The 20942-nt window shown below is 45.6% G+C and overlaps 1 protein-coding gene across 7 annotated transcripts in view; it reads right to left on the bottom strand.

Annotated features, from left to right (window-relative positions):
• Positions 1–20942, bottom strand: part of Sntg2 (syntrophin gamma 2) — a 226846-nt gene that overhangs the window by 135137 nt on the left and 70767 nt on the right. For 6 of the 7 annotated variants that reach the window (XM_074049063.1, XM_074049064.1, XM_074049066.1 and 3 more), the window contains exons 3-4: positions 16792–16848; positions 16650–16707 (exon numbers count right to left, since the gene is read on the bottom strand). In XM_074049063.1, coding sequence (XP_073905164.1) covers positions 16650–16707; positions 16792–16848 — 115 coding nt within the window. The remainder of the gene's footprint in view (positions 1–16649; positions 16708–16791; positions 16849–20942) is intronic. The other variant, XM_074049065.1, reaches the window with a different exon arrangement.

The following is a 20942-nucleotide window of genomic DNA, read 5'->3' as shown; positions in this document are numbered from 1 at the left end:
CAGTACAGCAAGTCAATCAATCAACAAACCAATAAATAATTCAGCCCAGTGTTTATATGGTCTTAGAGCTGCACTTACTGGTGGGACCTTCTTAGAACATGGTGCAAAGCTGTATCTCATTGCCTATGCTGGAACCCCTAATGCTTGTGTTAATGTTGGACTTATTTTACTTTGTGTTACCTGATAAAACAAAGAAAGCCATTAAATAGATTTTAAACAATATTTAGTCAGAAATGTAGAAGAATTATAATGGTACTGCTGAAAGCTTCCACATGTACCAAATGGGGGCTCTGAAAGGGAATCCCCGTGTAGATTCCTGACTTCAGACAGGCTTCCTGGAACTCGAGTCCCAGAGATGACTGACCGGTAGACAGCCACAAGAAACCTCGCTCCAACACAGAGAACCTAACTCCAACACTGGACCAAACACGCTGACCACACATGCTTACGGAGGTGAATGAGGTAAGTTTGTATCACGCTTCTGGGAAGAAATGCATGCTCTGTGAAGCTGGGTGTGGCAGTGCACACATGTAATCCAGCACTTGGGAGGCCCAGGGAGAGGGAGTTGGAGCGTGAGTTTGAGGCAAACCTGGACTGCATAGCAAGTTCCAGGCCAGCCTGGGCTATACAGTGAGAACTTGTCTTAAAAAAAATGCTTTGTGAAGCCAGGCATCGTGGTGCCCATTAGTGATCCTAGCACTCAGGAAGTTGAGGCAGGAGGATTGCTAGTTCAAGGCCCACCAGCCTGGGATGTACAGTGAGACTCTGCTCCAAAAAAAACAAATGTAAATAAATTCAGAATATGAAACAGAAAGACAATACATGCTCTGTGACTTGAGCACCAGACTTTCTCAGACAACTCCAAAACTCATGTCCCTAGAACCATGCTTTTAGTGAAGTAAAATGGTAAAATGTTGGGCATTCTTGGGGCCAGGGTTTGTTAAAGGAGAGAAGACTCAATTTACATGGAGACCTCATGAGCCCAACTCTTGAGAACTTGAGTACACAAAGGGAAATGCTAACAGACTTTTCTTAAGATGACTTCGTTGTGCAAAATTTCATTCATCCAAAAGGAAAAAGTAAGCTTCCTCTTTTTAACAAATCAATTAGTACTATGCTTGAGTTGTATTTGAGAAATGTGTTGCTCTTTTTATGTTGTGATTTTATTCTCAGAATATGTAAAAACACAATTATGCCAAAATTCATATAGCCTATTGAACAAATGGCCCCCAGAGACTTCCTCTTTGATCTGGGATGTCCTCTGGGGTCCTATGACTGTCTACTCAGGAGACTGCAAGGGGTCCACAGAGCCTGACAGATCTAGGGACTGTGCCCTGCCCATGCCATCTAAGATCACAGAGCTCACTAAGTCACACACTTGTCCTGGCCAAGGGCTCGAGATGCATGGGTTTCCACCTTTGACTCTACTCCTGGATCCGCAAATAGTAAGTAGTCTTGTTCCACACAAATGTGAGAGAATAGCCCCAAATGGTACCCACTTCCAAGAAATTAAACATTAATGATGTGAAGAGGCCATGTGATAAAGTACAGGGGAGATATGTGCAGGGATGCTCTTGACAATGACCAGGGGCCCCCACCCAGTCTTCGTAAACCTGGCCCGTGAGCTGTACAGGACTCCAGGGTCCATTTCACTGTGCCTGAAGACCCCACCTTCATCTCCATCTCCTCACACAAGGTTTGCAGCCCCTCCACAAGGCTTAGAGGCAGAATGACCTAAGTAACATGCACACAGTAGTGACACTGCTAACTTATGAAGACATTAGAGTGACAAATAATACACAGAAGGCTTATCTAATGCAGTCACAGACTTGGCTTTTCCATCAGCAGGATGATTGGGCAGCTGGGAGGGAAGCTGTAATCCCCAGCATTCACTCCAAGTTTGATGTCCTTTTACTACAGGAGAAATATTTCCCTGGGAAGAACTCTAGACATTGATGTGGACCCATGCATAAATGAAACAGCTACCATAATGGACCATGAGCTCAAACCCACTTTTTGCAGGATGTCCAGGTTCCAACTCCATCTCCATGAAGTCTTGGGAGATGTCAGTGAGTTATATCAAAGTGTTTGCCAAAGGCTGTTCTGCAAAGGAGCTGAGTAACAAGAGCCAGGGGTGCAGTTTTCTTGGAAAATCCTTTGTTAGAACCCTTAAGGAAGCAGGTGGATGAATAGCAAGATCACTGCTTATCTCAGTAACTATCACTTTGGTTCACTTCTGGCCCTTTCTGGAGGTGCAGGTACACAGTTCCCACACTGAACTGAAAGGCAGATTTGCTTTTTGTGGAATTTAAACACACAGGTGGAAAGACAGCATTTTCCTCTGACCGTGGCAGGTCCAGGCATGTGTTCTAACTTGTGCTATTCACCCTCCACTGTGGGACATAGGTTAAGTAAATCTCCTGACCATACTCTGAATTATTTTCTAACTGTTCCCACATCAAGCATTCATTTTTGAGAAATCAACTAGACTTTTCAGAGATTAAGAGTGACTGTGAAATAGTTAAACTGAACCTCCTCCTTCCTTCTGTCTGCTGGCCATCGGCCTTGGAGGCAAAGAGTAACCCCAGCCCAGCCCCTCTCCAGCACAGACCTATCCTCAAATCAAACCCAGGGAGGAGTCCTGCCTCCTGCATGGTCTTCATGCCTCACGCCATCACAGCAATGGCTGTGGGGATGCAATGTGTGCTGCACGTACACAGAAGGAAGGGTTTCAGAGCACAGGGAAGGCAGACTGCACCTACCTCCACCCATGCTGCACCTTTTGTGCCCATGTTCCAGTATTTGTAACACAAACACTGAAAAAGTAATCTGTGTGAAAAACATGACCCTTAAGCCACGAACCTGCAACAATGCAAGGCTAAATTCAGATCCATGGTATATGCTTTTCACCTTGATGAAGGTACCTCGCTCACAGTAAAAAAGGTTTGTACATCTTTAGCTCGTTTTTTTAAAAAGCCACTTTATTTTTATAAAATACAGAATGAGACATAGAGTACACAGATAGTCATGGTTTCATTATTCTTCATAGGGAAATAAAGAATATTCCTAACAGAAAGGCAAATCTGCAACCTTCATCCTACCCTGCCCGCCACACCACATCCTTCTTACTCATGACCTCACTGCCTCTTGTTGAGAACTTTACTCTCTGATCTGCTGTGGAGTCACTTTTTGCTCTAAGAGAGAAAACATTTTTCAATTGAGCAGTTTCCAAGCCGGTGCAAGGCCCTGGGGAGCACTGAAAAACAGATTAAACCAGATATGAAGCAGTGTTAAGCTGTCTGAAAGGCTGCAGATCTGCAAGAAAAAAAGGACAGAATGTCCATCTAAAGTGTGGCCAATAAACTTATTGTCGGAAGGGCTTCATCCAGAGGTGGGGTAGCACAGAAATATTACAAGGCAGCAGCAGCCTGCACGCCCAGGAGAGACAAGTACCGAGGGGCACAGAGGCAGGAGTTCTCCTGCAGAGCCGGTGGGAGAGGGCAGGTGGGAAGAGAGGAGAAGGAACAGAGGCAAGAAGGTAAGGAGAAATCTCCACGCTTCCTCTCAACTTAAAGAAAAACCTCTACACATGGATATATAGTTTTCCCAGCACCATTTTGTTGAAGAGGCTGTCTTTTCTCCATTGTATGTTTTGGGCTCCTTTGTCAGAAATTAATTGGCTATAGCTGTGTGGATTCAGATCCGGGTCCTCTGTTCTGTTCCACTGGTCTTCATGTCTGTTTTTGTGCCAGTACCATGCTGTTTTTAATACTACAGCTCTGTAGTGTAGTTTGAAGTCAGTTAGTGTGATACCTCCAGTGTTGTTCTTTTTGCTCAAGATTACTTTGGCTATTTGAGGTCTTCCGTGTTTCCACATGAACTTAGGATTGGTTTTTATGTCTCTATGAAGACTGTCACTGGAATTTTGATGAGGATTGCATTGAACATGTAGATTGATTTTAGTAATATCATTCAGCCATAAAGAAGGATGAAATTATGCTGTTTGCAGGTTAATGGATGGAACTGGAGATCATCATGTTACTGAAAGTAAGCTGGGTTCAGAGAGACAAAGGTCACTGTTTTCTCTCATATGTAGAAGAAAACACAAAAGATAAGTGTTTGCACAAACACAAGCTTGATCATATTATATCTATCTATCAATAAATATCTATACATCTATATAAACATGTCTGTAATAGTGGGACTGTTTGAGGGGACTAGTAGGAGGAAGGAGAGGAAAAGAGAATAACAGAGAATAAACAATATCAAAATACATCACACTGTGTGGGAGGAGGACACAACAAAACACACCAAAAGCTGCCGACCAGTGGAGGGTGGGGGCAAGGGTAAGGGAGAGCAATCTGTTTAAAGGACAATATATTCATGGGTGACACACCACAACAAATCCCTTTTCAACAGGGAATATACATTGAAAAATGAAAACAGGTCCCTGTTAGAGGTAGATACTAGCGGGGAGGGGAGGGTAAAGGAAGGGAATATGGCAGTGTGCTTTACATACAGTATGAAAACAAAAGCAAAGAATCTGGGTGAAATTATTTTAAGTAGAGATGAGGGGGTGAGGGAGAGTGGAGGGGATGCATCTAAGATACATTGACACATGTGGAAATGTCACAATGACGTCCCCTGTACAACTGATACATGCTAATAAAAATGTTTAAAAATAAAGTGATACTGGAACAAAACCTCTACTAACTTGAAAATAAAGATCGTGTGGTTTGACTAAATTAACTCACTTTCTACATTACAAAATAGCATTTTGTGCAAGAGCTGTCAGTTTCATGCTTTTGCCTGTTTAAATTCATTTTCCCCAGCACTGCGTATGGAAGACACTCTCCTTTCTCCATTGTCAAAAATTAGTGTGAATTTTGCATTTCCTTCTGGACTCTTTCCTCTGGTCTCTGCCAGTCTGAGTATCTGTTTTTAGGCCACCAAACTCTGTTTTTATCACTGTAGCTTTGAAATAAAATTTTAGGCCGGGTGCCAGTGACTCACGACTGTCATCCTAGCTACTCAGGAGGCAGAGATCAGGAGGATTGTGGTTCGAAGTCAGCCTGGGCAAACAGTTCATGAGACTCTATCTTGAAAAACCCTTCACAAGAAAAAAAAAAAGGCTGGTGGAGTGACTCAAGGTGTAGGCCCTGAGTTCAAATCCCAGTACTACAGAAAAAAAAATTTTAAGTCAGGGAGCGTGACACCTCCACCCTTTTCGTTCTCGTAATTGTGTTGGGTAGCAGAGGTCTTCTGTGGTTCTATACAAATTTAGGATGGTCTATTTCTGTGAAGGGTGCCAGTGGAATTTTCACGGGGATTGTGGTAAACCTCCATGTGTAGTATGGATGCTTGCACATTGTAAGTTCTTCCAACCTATGAGCACCGGACAGGTCACTTCCTCCAACCTTCTTCAGCATCTTTCCTTGAAGATTCATCGTTCTCTCTGTTGAGCTCGTCTGCCTTCTTGATGCATCGTGTCACGTGAATTGCGTGAATCAAACCAGACTTTCATTTCAGGGATTCTGCTGATCCCACTTGGTCATCATGGGAACTCTTTTTGATGTGTTGTTCAGCTCAGTTTGCTGATATTATACTGGGAATCTGCGTCACACTGCTCATACGAGAAATTGGCCTGTGGTTTTCTTTCCGTGTGATGGTCAGGTGATATCTGGCAGTGACCTCCCAGCCGTCCACTTTGAAGAGTTTACAAGTACAGTCCCTCCTGGTCTGGGAGGTCCTCAGTGGGGGGTCAGCACTTCCCTAGCTTGGGAAAGACCCAGGGCTTGATCCCCAGAACTGCGAGAAACAAAACAAAAAACCCACAGAAAGCACTGGTTTTCTTTGAATGTTTGAGAGAATTCAGCCATGAAGCCAATTAGTCTTGTGCTTTTCCTGTGGGAGGTTTTGTAATACCTGTTAATCTCCTTACTCCTTACATTGTTCCAGTCCTTCTATTTCTTCCAAATTGAATCAAGGCAGGTTGTATTTTTCTAGAAATTTCACCACTTCCTGTTTTCCAATTTGCTTCCACATAATTGTTCAGGGTAGAACCCATGACCCTTTTATTTCTTAGGCATCTTTTGAAATGGTTCCGTTTTTTATTTTATTAACCTGAGCCCTGTCTTTTTACTCATCAGCTGTGAGTTTGTCAAATTAGACGATTTTTTTTCAGTAAGACTAAATGCTTACTTTCATGGTTTTCTGCCCTCTACTGAATTTATTGCTCTTCTGATCTTTGCTATTTCCCTCCTGCAAACGCGACGTTTATTTTGCACTTTTTCTGGCTTCCTGAGGCATAATGCAAAGGTGTTTATTTGGGATTTGTTTTCTTTTTAATGTAGGCATTTGTTGCTGGAAACTTCCCTCTTAGCACTGTTTTGGCTGAAACCCACCCATTTTGGTGTCATGTGTTTCTACTGTTTGCTCAAGATAATTTTTTCATTTGCATTTTGCTGTCATCTTTGACCTATTGGTTGTTCAGAGGGATGTTGTTTAATTTACACATATTTGTGAATTTTCCAAGATTGCTCATTTATAATTCCTACTTTAATTCCTGTGTACTCTGAAATGATACTTCATATTTTGATATTCCTGAACTGTTAAGAATTGTTTTGTGCCCTCACACACTCCATGAGTGATAGAAAAGAAGGTTTATTCCGCTGCTGTTAGGAGGAGAGTTTTCCCTTGAAGTGAAATTCAAGTCCAGTTTTTCTGTGTGAATGTTCCGCCTGGCTGATCTATGCACTGCTGAACAGGTGGTGCATAAGTGCCTACCCTTTTGCATTGCTGTCTAGTTTTCCCTTTGTGTCTACTGATAGGTCTTCTGTGTTTAGGTGCCTCTGAGCTGGGTGCATATATACTCACAATTGTTTTTTTCTTGATAAGGTGGACCTCTGTCAATAGACAGTGATCTTCTTAGACTCTCATCATTGTTATTGGATGTCAGGTCCATTTCATCAGCAACAACTGTGGGCACACTGCTTTCTTTTGGTTCCTGATTGAATGGAACATCTTTTATACCTCCTCTTTTAATGCTGAAATGGATGTCTTGTAGACAATAATCTGACTTCATTTTTCATTTATCCAGTCAGTCTATTCCTCTTGACTGGAGAATTTAACTAATTTACATCCATCATTGTGGTTGGCAGGTAAGGGCTTGCTGCTCCATTGTGTCACTGCCCCCTGATTGTTTTGTATGTCCTTCCTCCCTCTCTCGTCGTCTGCTTTGTGCAGGGATCATTTTCTGTAGGCTAAGCTTTGACAGCTTCGTGAAAGACCCAGGTCCTACAAAGAGGCAGTTCAGGCCCCTGGATCTCTGATGTGGGATGTGACCTGTCATGTGACCTCCAGGCACATCACAGACAGGGTCACAGAGAGCTTCATGTTTAATAAAGACGTAAAGTTAGCATTTAGAAGGGCAGAGAAATACAAGTAGTAAAGGCAAAGGCCTAACACTGAATTCAGCAAAATACATGAAATAGGAAGATCAGGAAAAGAAACTAACCACAAATCTGGTGCAAGGGCATGAAAGAGGTAATGTTGTGGCAGGAAAGTGCCAATACCTGGGGGGTGATTCTGAAGGAAACAGATTGGGGCTTAGGGTCCCTGGCCACCGCTGTCTCCTGCCCCAGACTCCCTGCAAAGCTCAGAGTCCAGGTGAGGCAGGCCAGGAAGTTCCATTTCCCTGTGTTCACAGGTGTCAAGGCCACGCTGAAGGGGCAGGGCGAGTGGGACAGAACCCACTCCATGGGAGGGGCTGCACGGGGAGCCTGGCGGAGCTTCTGGACCTGGGTTGGCTGTCCTTTTCTTTCTCCCTCAGTGTAATGTAGCAATGGCTGTTTTGTGAGAACAACACAGTGTGGCCCATTTCTGACTCGTCACAGAGCTGCCATTCAGCCAGTGTCTGCAAGAGCCCATCCCATCACTACCTGAGCCTTTGCACACCTCACAATGAAAAACCACATCACGAGGATGGGTGAAGGATGGTGATTCTAGTTCTTTCCCCTGCTCTTTATGGGAGAAGGCCTCCTTCTCTCCTTCCCTCTTCTCTTCTCTCTGAGTATTTTCGAACTGTCCTTTTGTCTCCTGGATGCAGGCATCAAATCAGCTACAGGGTATGGGACTGAACCCAGGGTCCCCTGCATGCTAGGCAAGTGCTTTACCCCTTAAGCCATGCACCAGCCCCCTTTTTTATTTTTGTTTTTAAGACAGGATTTCCTTGCTACCTTTGCTCAGGCTGGCCTTGAATTTGCAATCCTCCTGCCTCTGCCTCATGAGTAGCTAGGATTGTAGCCATGCCCCACCATGCCTGGCTATCCCCAAGTTCTTCCTGAAGCATAATTTTATCTTATTTTAATCTGCCTGAGTTAGTTGCATTGACTGTGGCTATGAGTAGATGGTATCACATAATGAGGTGCTGTATCTCTCCCTACTGCTGCATTGGAAGAGCTAGATTTTGAGACAAAAATCTAATTTTATGAAATTGCCCTTGAATAACTGTGCAAAACTGGATCAGCTATTATTCCCATTCATTTCGTGACCTAGAAAATGTGCAAAACCCTGCATGCTGTGTTCACACCACAGTTCTCACAAACGCTGGGTCGGAATGGAAGGTCTCTTCAAATGACAAAATGCCAACATAAAGTGTTGGGACTCTGATGACCACTTCTCTCAAGTCTGGTTGCCTTATATTCACTCAGTCTTTGCTTTTTCAATGGTTGTGCTGGGTGGGGGTAATTGTGGCATTTGCAAAAGTCCTTACATTACATCAAATACATCATCCTTGAATTGACTCCCTCCACCATTCCTGGAACAGTTCAACAGGCCTCATTTCTCCATTTACATACATGTGCTGTGTACAGTTTGTTTGGGGTCCTAAGATTGGGCCATACTAGAAATATGATTTAGAAATATCAATGGGTTTTACTGAATTACTGAGGAAGAATAACAGGTGTCACTAATAGCAAGTTACCAAGATGAATGAAGTCACCATGCAATGTCATTAAGAAAACACGAGTGCCTTAATGGCATCTCTCTCTGTGTGGCCCATTTTTCAATTGTCAACTAAGTATTATAGAGAGAGAGATGCGCTGCTTGGGACTCGGGTTTGAGTGTAATCAGGATGTGAATTAGGAGGGGCAATGGGAGAGTTCCGTGTGAGAATGAAGTTTGGGGTGTTCTTAACATGCACCAGAAAAGAGGCTGCAGGAAAGGGTCCCTTCATAAAGGGACTGGTGGCACCAATGATGTGAGGCTGGATCAGATATCTAGCTCCAATACTGCCATTGTTGTAGCAATGGAGGGTCTCTGTCCATCTCTGGGCAAGAGGACAGCAGGGTCATATGGCAGAATTAAGTCCAAGGAAGGTGACATAAACAGTAACCATGCATGTTCAATATTAAAACTGTGTTCATAAAACTGTAATCTGATTCCAATACAATGTGTGTAGTGACCTTTACAGATGGAGTTAAATCCTCCTGCCACTTCTGGACTTGGGTTTGTGAATGGAGTTCTCGGTGACTGGCAAGGCTGTCCAGGTGTACTTGCAGGCATGTGGAGCATCCATGCTGGAGTCCTGAGAAGAAGGGCCTCACAGGTGCATGCCAGGTGCCTCACCAGGGCAGTGAATGAAAAAGGACACAACATCTGAGAGTTTGAACGTCCATAAGGCTAAGCTTGACTTCATCCTCAGCCAACACTCACACTGAGGCCAGCTGTGTTCACATCCTTCAACAGCACGACAAGCCTTAACATTACAGCTCAGCACCGTGGCTCACGCCTGTAATCCTAGCTACTCAGGAAGCAGAGAGCAGGAGGATCACATTTTGAAGCCAGCCATTGGCACACAGCTCATTAGACCTTATCTCAAAAATACCCATCACAAAACATGGCTGGGGAGTGGCTCAAGTGGTAGAGCACCTGCCTCGCAAGCATGAGGCCCTGAGTTCAAGCCCCAGTACCACAAAAAAGACTTAACTTTACATCATTGGATGAAACCAACTTGTTCCCTTTTCTGTTCTGAGTAACTGCTCACTGTCACACAACTGATCTGAGACCACTCTTCTCAGAGGCAGTGCCAGGAACGGGAAATAAACAACGCACAATTGTTGATAGAGATAGGTGCTCTGCTCCACCCTCCATTTCTCAGTCTAGTCAGCCACTTAGAGCCTCAAGGAGGCCATGCCCACAAAGCCTGTGCTGGAATTCCATAGAAAAGAGAGACGAACGGCCTGTACGGGGCACAGCCCTCCTTGGAGCAGACCAGGGAAGGAAGCTGCTGAGAAGCAAGACTGTTCCACACTACCCACTCCCAGGTTTTCAAAGAGAATCCACCAGGTAAAAGACTAGTGCTTCCTAGTGCCTGTGGGAGGACCTGAGACCCAGGCCACAGCTTCCCTGACTATGGGCACCTCAGAGGCCGTCACTGAAGGGAAACACTGAGTTATCCAACCCTAGATCCCCTTTCACAGCGAGGACGCTGAAGCTGTGTAGAGTAAATGACCTCCCCACAGTTGCTGTTCATCACCCAGCCCGGCCTCTGTGTGTCTGGCCCATGTCCACTCCAGTTGTCCGTCCTGACCTGTGGAGCTCACTTACACCTGTGGGAGAGCCCAGTACACCTGTCATGAAAAATAACAGGCAAGGTCAATTTACCCCACACCTCAGGTAAAGAGATATGGGATCTTCCTTCAACCTAGGACATTTCTTCTTTCACTTTATTATCATATGCTTGAAACCATCTTTAAAAAACATATTTTAGATACATGTGTGTGTGTGTGTGTGTGTGTGTGTGTGTGTGGATGCAGAACAGGCTAAAATGCATACATCTGTCCCCTACCCAGAAACACTAACACAAACATTGCAACTACTGGATAGATAGGTGGCAGGTAGGTAGGAAGACACACAGATGGACAGATAGAGGATAAGGAAGGAGGGAGGGAGGGAGGGAGAAAGAGAGAGAGAGAGAGAGAATTTTCAACTCTTATCACAACTTTCCCCTTGAACCTGCTTAGGCTCCAGGCTAAGGAGCCTGGGACACCCACCCTACATCCTGTGATGTAGCTGCCCTACTACAAGTATGAATCAAACGCTGGGGATGAAACCCCACAGCTGAGGATGTGAGAACACTGCCCACAAGACATCAGTTGTCCTCCTAATCCAGAGACCACCCTCATTTATCCAAGCTGCTGAAGATTGAGTGTACTTCACAACCAAGCACATTCCTGGTTGGACGGAACCAGGGCTTTCACAGAGCTGCACATCAGAGCCAGATACTAAGAGACGGCCAAATGATGGGCTCAGACTCCACTAGTAAGAGTCTTTCCTTTTCCGATTTCTCTTCCTGAATGTGCCTACATGCAAAACCTCAAAACTTAGGGGAACACATGCATATTAAGTCTCTTAGCTTAATGAAGTTTAACTGTAAAAAAGCTTGATACAAATGATGTGTTTTTAAATTAACCTGAGATCACCAATCAAATCCTATGCCAGTTAAATAATGCATAGTGGGTAATCAGTGCATTGGACCTTGCATCCTGACCTTGTAATCAAGGGGGTCTGGAATGCAGCTTCCCCCCTTTTTATTAGGACTCCAAGGAGCTGTCAAGCTGCCATTCCTCATCCTTAGGCAACAGCAGCACAGGCAGAGCCTAAACCCACAGAACCTTCAAAAGTAAGGAAGGGACAGAGGTGTTCTAGCATTCAGTTCCTGCAAAGTTTAAAGGGACACTGAAGAATGACTCAGGGAAAGGTCTGGGGGGAAACCTGGCCTTACCCTTTTCCTGTTGCATGTCCTTGAGGGGTCTCTCCCACATGTCCGTTCCTCCTTGTCCTCCATGGGGATCAACGGGGTGATCAAAGCAGTCCTTGTCCACAGGGCAGTTAGAGGCCATGAAATTGATGTTTGGACACAGAAGTGCCAGCTAAAATTTGACTATAACCACACCTGACATGTCATGATGTAATTCATATCTGTGCTTACTTTCTCTCTTCTCCCACTACAATGTGCGTTTTATGAAAGCAGAAATTAGTCTTTTCTTGATTTTCAGCACCATGGACAGTACTCACCATAGTGCCCTGTAAATGCTTCTTAATGGGAGGGAGGAAAGGGGGAGGGAGGGAGGGAGGCAGGGAGGGAATAAAGAGGGAGGCAGGGAGGGAATAAAGAGGGAGGCAGGGAGGGAATAAAGAGGGAGGCAGGGAGGGAAGAACACAGGGAAGAGGGAAGGGGGCAGGAAGGGTGAAAGGGAGGGAGGAAGGAAGGAAGGACAGAACCGTAATCATGGTGCTCATGGATGTATTGTCTAATTGAATCAGTATAGAAATTTTTAATCTTGATTTGAAATGCGTAAGGAATGGAAGGAACTGAGATTTGTGATCAAGATTTAATGTCCGCCCCCCAATTTTTTAAAAAAGATTTTTACTAAAAATGTGATACTGATGTTTCTCATCAAGAAAAAAACCCCACAGCTCTCCATCATGATGTTAAAAGCTCACCAGATATTAAATAAATGCCAGGCACAGGTGCTGGAATCTGTGTCTGCTCTGGGAGGTTCTCAGAACCCTCTGGGCCCCTGGCCTCTGCCTCTCTGTGGGGTGGTTCCCTGAGACCCTGGACCTTGGAGGGGACCTCTGCCCAGGCTCCTGGGAAGAGGCTCACAGTGCATGGAATCCTATGCAGAGTTCTGTCAGGATATCAGTCAAGTCATGCTGGGTACAGGAGTCATGAATGCCTATCACAGCTGAAGGACAGAGCACTGTGAGCAGAGCTGGCCCACTGAGCCCTCATGTCCACACTCCCCAGTTCCTCTGTCAGGCTTTCCATAGCATTCTCCTCTCCAAAATCCAGTCAGACATCTCCATCCACACGATCCTTAGGCAGCCACCTCGGTTCCATTGGTTTAATTTCAATGCCTCTTTGTAAGAAATTCTCCGACTCTGACATCTTCCTCTGACCCCATTCCTTGCCTCACTCGTGGACCTGACATGGAACAGGGGTTCTCTGGAGTCTCCCCACCAGGCTGTTCACCTAACTCTGCAGAATCTGATCATTTCTTTAAACACATCCTGATTCACACGAAACAGGAACTTGTGTGACTCTCAGGAGCCCTCTCTCTCTCTCTCTCTCTCTCTCTCTCAGCAGAGCATACCTCTGTAGGGCCTGGCACTTCACCTGCAAAGGATGTACAGGGCTGGTGGCTCATCCCCAAGTTCACCAGCTTACTGGACGGTGTGGCACTGTCCCTCTGTATATGGGAAAGCATTCTGTCTCTCCCAAACTTTTTAAAGTGTCCTCTCCTTACCACAACCACATGGTGTTTTAAAAATGCAAAATGAACCTTACTGCTCTACTTTTGCAAAGATTTCAAATGAACCCTCTTACTCATGAAGTCAAACACAACAGCAATCTTTTATCACTCTCCATTCCCCAACATACCCAATCCAGCAGAGGCTGTCCTCTGAGAGTGTGTTTCGGACGTGCCTGTTGCCTGTCCCTCCAGCTGTCTATGGGCTCTGTGGTGCCCAGCATCTGCCCTGCTCCCTGGAAGCCCAAGGCAGTGGTTCACCCCTGGATCATTTGTTGAATAAGGCTGGGCAAACCCAAGAGCTCTAATGGAATTATATTCTGCTTTCATCTAACAGGTCACATCTGCCTTATTCCTAAATGCAGGCTGGGAAGCTCAGCCTGCCCCCCAGAGAAGCTCCCTGCTTCACGCACAGCCTCAGTGTTCTTCTTTGTCTGAGAGTGCAGCCATTCACAGGGAAGGCTGGGGTAAGGAATGGTGAAGAACATCTGCCCCACTCCTTCCTGCCCAGACAGTGGCTCTGTGCTTGATGCTTTCACTCTGGGTAGTGGGTGTGTACCTGCTGCATCAAACCCCATTCTCCAGGGCTCCTGGATTTTGCTGGGAACTGGCACACTGAGTCCCACACTCTCTCTAGGATCCACTTCACACAGGCAAGCCCACCCTCCTTCACCTAAAACAATAGCCTTTCTGCACACTAAAGAGAGGAGACAGGTGAGACCAAGCCCCATTGCTAAATGCCCATGTTTCCTTTAGGCGTTTTGTGCAGACACTGCAAAGGATTTTTGGTAAAGTGGGTGCATATATGGAGAAGAGAGAGAAGGAGAGGAAAGGTGCTTTTCAAGTGCACTGGCCCTGGAAGCAACACTGAGAGGTCCTGCAGGAACGGTGGGGACCTAGGGACCCATGAAGGGCAGGGTGAGGTGGGCAGCAGGGCTGAGAGGCAGGCATTTTGGTCTCCATGTTCACAGGAGTGACAGACGGTAAGGTTGGAAGGTCATGGGAGGACATGCAGCCTTCACCTTGAGTCTCACAGGATTGGGGTTGCTCGTGTGCCTCCTTCTATAGCATTGTATTCTATGTCCCCACTTCCCCAAAAGCTCAGTTTGGAATCCACTGAAACCCATGTCCCCTGATCACGTCCACCCAACCATGGTGGCCCAGACATGGGGGGGGTGGTTCAGGCTCCCCCAGAATAATTTTCTGAAAACTGCAGTCCCATTTCCTCATTCAACTTGTCCTGTGCATGGCCCACTGGACCCGTGTCCCATTCAACAGATCAAACAGGTTTTCCTTCTGAATTCAGCACCACATCTTCTGCTTTTGTGTGCGGGTTAATCTTACTGCCTTGTTCTCTTTTTCTGAGACATGTTCATATCCACAAATTCAAACAAATACGCTAATGAAAAAGAATTGAGGATCTTCACAAAGATTACTTATAGATTCAGAAATGCATTTGAGCAATTACCCCTTCAATTATTAATCAGCTAACCAGATGGCTTGCAATAATTAAACACAGCTATTGCAAAAGGGAATTGATCTATTTCTTGCTCGTTGAGTTTTTGCTTTAAGTGCATGCTGCCCGTAGCTTCTGGAAAGCTTGCCAGCTCCACAATTAGGCGTGATATACAACAGGAATGCTTTAGCTCGATGTAAACACAATGCTCATTTTGAAATGCTTGGAAAAACCTCTCAAAGAATGATCATCTGATTCTGAGATCTGATAGCCCTTTCCCATTTCCTGCTATCTGTGGCTATAACTGAACCTGTGTTTTCTTATAAAATGAAATTCCTTGGTGTTTGCAGAAAAAGCACACTACAGAGTGTCTTGCCCTGCTTTCTTTCCTGACCTATAGATGATGATGGTGCAGGTCTCTTCAGCAAGAGCCCCTCCTGCCTCTGGTGGACATGGTTCATGGTCCTTGAGACCTGAGTAAACATAATCTTGTCTGCTGCAAGCAGGTTTTGCAACCTTGCTCAGAAGGGGAGAAGTGTTTTGCTGCACTGACTCCTAAATGTCCTGTGGTGAAAACAAATCTTCACATAGATTTGAATTTCATGGCACGTCATTTTGTGGAAATCTCTTTTTCCCAGGAATGTGTTCAAAGCATCCATGAGATCCACAGCTCATCTGCAACTTCCCCTCCCACTGGACCCACCACTGCATCCCAGGGCTGTGTGTCTCCTGTAACTATGTCGTGGGGCAGGATAGCTCTCATTGGCACTCAGCCTTCACCAAGCTGGACATTCAAGGTGTCACCCAGGGCCTCCTGTCCTCAGTAATGGCTGATTGCAGTGACAGTGCTCTCTATTTGCAAGTTCTCATGGTTTGGGTAAAATCAGATGAAATAAGTAAGAAAGTTTTAAGAAGAAACAGGAGCCTATTCACCACTCTTCAGTTCAAACCTGCATATTTTCAGTGGAGGAGGAGACAGTGCCCTGTGTCGGGGGTCAGTGCTGGGCTGGTCACACCTGCTCAGCATCCCAATTTGACTTTCAGGGGCTCTCTGAGCTGGCTCTGCCTCCTGGTGCCCCCACAGGACCCTCCATCTACTTCCTTTTTCAGTTCAGGCTTCAACTTCAGTTAGGATGGTCTTTAATCCCCACCACCCCCGTCTGCAGGGTAAGTCACCTGACTGAAAACCCACAGGGGGCTGGGTGGAGGGGCTGGGCTGACAAAGCAGGGGTCAGGGTGGACCAGGTGCAGATGAGGGGGCCAGGGAAAGCTGCAGTTCCTAGCAGCCGAGGGTCCCGTGCCATCTAACAAAGTGACGTCACTACATCAGAAACCCCTGTGTTGGTAGAAAACCAACTGCTTACCTCTGGGATATGTGGCTGGAAGTCCCAACCTCTCAGCCAGGAGTGAGTGCTGCTGGTAGACTGGGGTGGCGGTTAAGGTAATGCTGGCTCCAGGATGTTGGACCTGGGTCCACTCTTGAGTGGGGGCTGTGAGTCTGTGGTAAGTTTGTCAACCTCTGCTGTTCACAGACTTCCATATCAGAGACTTCAGTGAACACCACCGAGTTCTGTATCTACTTCTCCTCAAATCTTAACATATCTGAAGAAACTCAGTGTTCAAACCCCAAGTCATCAGTTCCTTGGGGGTTAACTCAGCACATCAGACAGGGAATTAGTCTCTCTCTTAAGGCTTGAAGGAGCAGCAGAAATGGAAAAGGCAGCGCATACCAGGGCTGAGAAAATGTCCTTTGAACTAATACACAGCTACAAAACTCAAATGGCCATTTAAATAATGAAGCTACCGTTTATCACTTAGGGTAATCTGTACCTTGCACACAGTCGTGTTGCACACGCATGCCACGTGGCAGTGCTTACCTGCTTGGTCTTTGAATATTTTGGAGATGACGACAGGAATGCTGTGCTCAGCTCCTCCCTGGAAGACAGAGCCATCAGGAGTGAGGACTGAGGCTGAGACATTCTCGAAAAGGAAGAGGACGGAAACAGAATTCATTCATACCTTGATACTCAGGCCCAGGCCGCCCACAGGCTGTCTGCGAAGTGTAACAGTTCTGTGCTTTAAAAAAGTTTAGGAAAAAAGAATTCAGATTACAATTCATTTTCAGACAGTGAATGCAAAGTGTAGATACGACTTCTTACTTTAAACTTGAGTAATTCTTAACAGATACGTCCAAAGCAGCATTGTGTACACATTATTTCTAAACTTCAGCCTCTGGCATCACACACAGGGAAGAAGCAAAGGTGTGGTAAGATGAGGCAGGTGTTATACGTGGGATGGGAAACTGTGCAGAACTCTTGCGGTGGCTGTCATCTCCTCTTGCCTGTGAGGAACAAAGCCCCAGAAGGAAATGACCAGCCTTCATTTTCCAAGGTGGTAAATAGTAAGCCTGTGACCTGTGCTCAGCTCCCATTTAAAATCAGCCTCTTCCCATTAATCTTAGCACTGGGTTCTTCTTCACCGTAGGTCTCTGCCTGCTTCAACTGTGCCGAGGCTGCTTCTGTCACCAGTATTAATTCAAGAACAATCAATGTCTCATGTCCTCCGACAACAGCTGCCAATGGTATTGAAACGTAGGTGGTGATAAAAGCTAAACGTACAATGTGCTCTTAACCAACAGTGGAAGGAAAGTGCCCAAACACCTTACATATGAACTCACCCATGTGCACCGAGCAGTGTCTACACAGCCTGGGCAACCATCATCCAGCTGCAAGCAAACGTGGGCCAGGCCAGCACTGCATGAACAGAAAAGCGGGAAGGCAGCTGGGCCCAGACGAACAGGTGAGGCAAATGCATCTTTTACCTCAAGAGACACTGCAGGCTAAATAGTGGCTTGCATTGGTTTTCAAGTGAACAAAGAAGCTCTAGGCATTTATGATGTGCTTTGCAAAGCCAGGACGGGGGAGTGAGGCAAGTGACGGACAAGGGATGACAGATGGGACACAGCGCACAGCACAGCAGCCCAGGGGCAGGAACAAAACCTGTCCAGACTGTTAGGGATGAGTCCATTATAATCTCCGCACAAAGAAGCCAAAAATGAGAGCCAGCATGGTTGCTTTACAGTTGTCTATGGGAACATGCTGAGTTACTATTTCTGCAACTGGAGCCCCTGGAACTGAGGAAACCGTATGTGATCACACACCAGCAAAAGACTCAGTCCAGGCACTTCAGCTCCAGGGCACCACTGTGAGCTTCCTCCTTTGGGCTGCATTCCAAGTGAGACAGACCTGTGGCCAGCACAGAGACACTCTCCTGTAATGCCACGCTGCTGTGACGTGTGCATCTGGCTTCCTCACTCGGTATCACCACACTGCGTGAGGGATGGCAGCACACACGTGTGTGTCTTAAACCACACACATCTAAACATTATTTGCAACAGCCAAGAATGAAGGGATAAAGAAAATGTGGTGCATACCCACAATGGAATACTATTCAGCCTTAAAAACATGGGATCCTGCCATTTGTGACAACAAAAATGAGCCTGGGGGTAATATGTTGTATGAGACAAGCCAGGCACAGAATGACAAATGCCACACAGCCTCCCTTATATGTGGAAACTGATCCCGTAAGATCAGAGAGTAGGAGACATGGTGGCTGTGGTCTGAGGCATCAGGCTTGGGGAGTAAGCTGGATGTGTTCTGGGGCTCCAATGCATAGCATGGTGATGAAAGCAAACATTACCACACTGGATACTTAACATTTCCTAAGAAGGCAGTTCTTGGATGTCCACACACCACACACACAATGGGACTATATGAAATGATGTGTGTATTAACTAGCTTAATTGTGGTTATCATTTTACAACGTGTATATACATTAAATCATCACATTATACAGCTTAAATATATACAATTTAATTTGTCATTTATATCTCAACAAAGTTGAGAAAATAAATCCCCTTGTAGGGACACAGTGTCCCAGGAAACCACCTATTGGGAACAAAGAGAGAAATACTCTTGTGTGACACACACTGTCATTTTTCTCCTAAAGTGCAGATATGTGACATTCCAAGTAAATAAGGTCTGGATTCACTCATTCACTCCTTCCTTCCTTCAATGCACACTAAATTCCTACTACATTCCAGGTCCACCAGGGACAGGGAGAGGAGGATCAGCTGATGGCCTTTCCTTTAGTTGTGGGATCACTGGCATCGTGCTTCTAAGACAACTTTTCTTAACATGAGAAAGAACCCCAGCACCTCATTGCCAGCCAACTCCACCCTGTGGGACTTTGGAAAATACTTACTAGGGTTTTTCTGATTCAGCTGTTCCTATAATCGTTCGAGCTCTCTGGGAGCAAGATGGTTTATATCAAAGAAATATTGTGAGAAGAAACAAGTTGGTTTCTGTCTCAGTAATAGAAACTGTGTGTTCCTTAATTATGGGTGCTCAGCCTCCAGAACCGTGAGGGGCACATCTGTTCCTTAAGCTGCCCCATCGGAGGCATTTTCTTACAGCAGCTCAAGCAGGACACACAGAAGTCATTGGATCACCATGGGAGAGTACAGTGAATCATGAAGTCCACCAAATATCAAGGTGTCCCGTCTCCTCTACAGAAACACGCTCTTTTAAAATGGCCTCATTAAAGCACCAAGGAAATGTAGTTTTTCAAGTTGGAGAGAGGGCTCTGCCTGACCACGTCTTTTGTCTTACGATAAACACTGCAATTGTCGAGGCTCTCAATGGTGTTAACATTAGGACACAGAAGAACTTCCATCTTCAAAGCAAGACTTGTAACAATTGGAGGATGATGACATACATAAGCGGGAAACAAAACTGCAGGTTGTGAGGGAACCCTGTCACACCATGGAGTGTTCAATCACGAGGCAATTTTTCATTATTCCACAAAATTTGATATTGCTTCTACTAGAAAATACTATAAGGTTTCTCTTAGAATAAATTCACTATTTCTTTCTGCACCTTTTAGAAGCAATCCCATCTGGTAAAACTTTTTAAATATGAAGAACGTTCTGAGTTTATCCCTTGAAGTAAAGAAACTATTTCTCATTGAAGACATGGTTCCAAGCTGATCAGAATAATTTGAAAACTCCTGTGCACACTCGCTCAGTTTGGAAACGGACTAGAATCTACATTAGAAGGATTTTAAACTCAAGATTTCTACAGTTTATCAGAACACCTCAGATCTAGAAATAGAAAATGGTCCTATGCCTTCCTGAGGAGCTGGGGTGAGGGTCCTGACCACGTGCTACTGGTGGTTTTCTCAGGTGTGACCATGAGCAGTTATTGGGCTGTACCTGGCAGGTGTCCTGGACACTGCCCTCCCTGTGCCAGATGTGGTACAGTATCCAGACAGCGCATCCAGGTCTTGAAGGGGCTGGCTGGGAGCCTATCCTTGTAGCATCCTTGGTCCCAGGGCTGGAACTCAGGGGCCTGTGATCCTAAACCCTCTGGTCCTCTGCCCAGGTCTTGCTCTGAGGTCTCTGCCTTCACCAACTTACGAGGTCCTGCAGTCAAAATCCTGAGGGACTCACTGCCCACTCAATACTTTCCTCTCTTGGCTCTTCTCACTCCATCATCCCTCCCCTGGCCCCTGGGTCCACAAATCAGCAGGAGCTTTTGTTGGGCTCCCCACACAGGGGAGAACCCCAAGTCTGGGCTGACCTCCTGACCCTCACCCAGAGCTGTCTCATGGAGTGAATGGAACAGGGCAGTGGGCATTTTCTCTGGCCTGGCCTTGTCTGCACCACCAGAGGAAGAGACAGATCCAAAGGTCCATGATGAGACAGAGGCTCTGAGCTCCATCTTCTCCTCGGCCCTCTCCGCTCAGCCCGGCCCTGACACCGTCATCATGAAAGGCTGAGGGGCAGCTAAAGGTCAGTCACTTCTCAAAACCTCAACAAGAACACTCCACATGTGGGTTGAACACCAATTCTGAGAAAATGTAGAAATTCTCACTCAGTCACTAGAAATCAGAGTTACTGACTAGAAATAAAGTTTACTGAAATAAATAAATTGGCACCGTTGAAGGATAATACAAATTATCCTTGTGGTCTTAATCCAAGCCAGAATGGTGAGAAACACGTGAGTCTTCATATAAGAATTTTCAGTATGAAATAGATGCACCCACGTGCACCAAGAACAAATTCAAAAGGGAGTTTGCAGAATGAAGGTATAATGACATTCCACACAAAT

The sequence above is a fragment of the Castor canadensis genome, chromosome 12 (assembly GCF_047511655.1).
Source record: "Castor canadensis chromosome 12, mCasCan1.hap1v2, whole genome shotgun sequence".
Lineage (NCBI taxonomy): Eukaryota > Metazoa > Chordata > Mammalia > Rodentia > Castoridae > Castor > Castor canadensis.
Note: the sequence above shows the minus strand (reverse complement) of the source record. Positions and strands in the feature narration are given on the sequence as shown.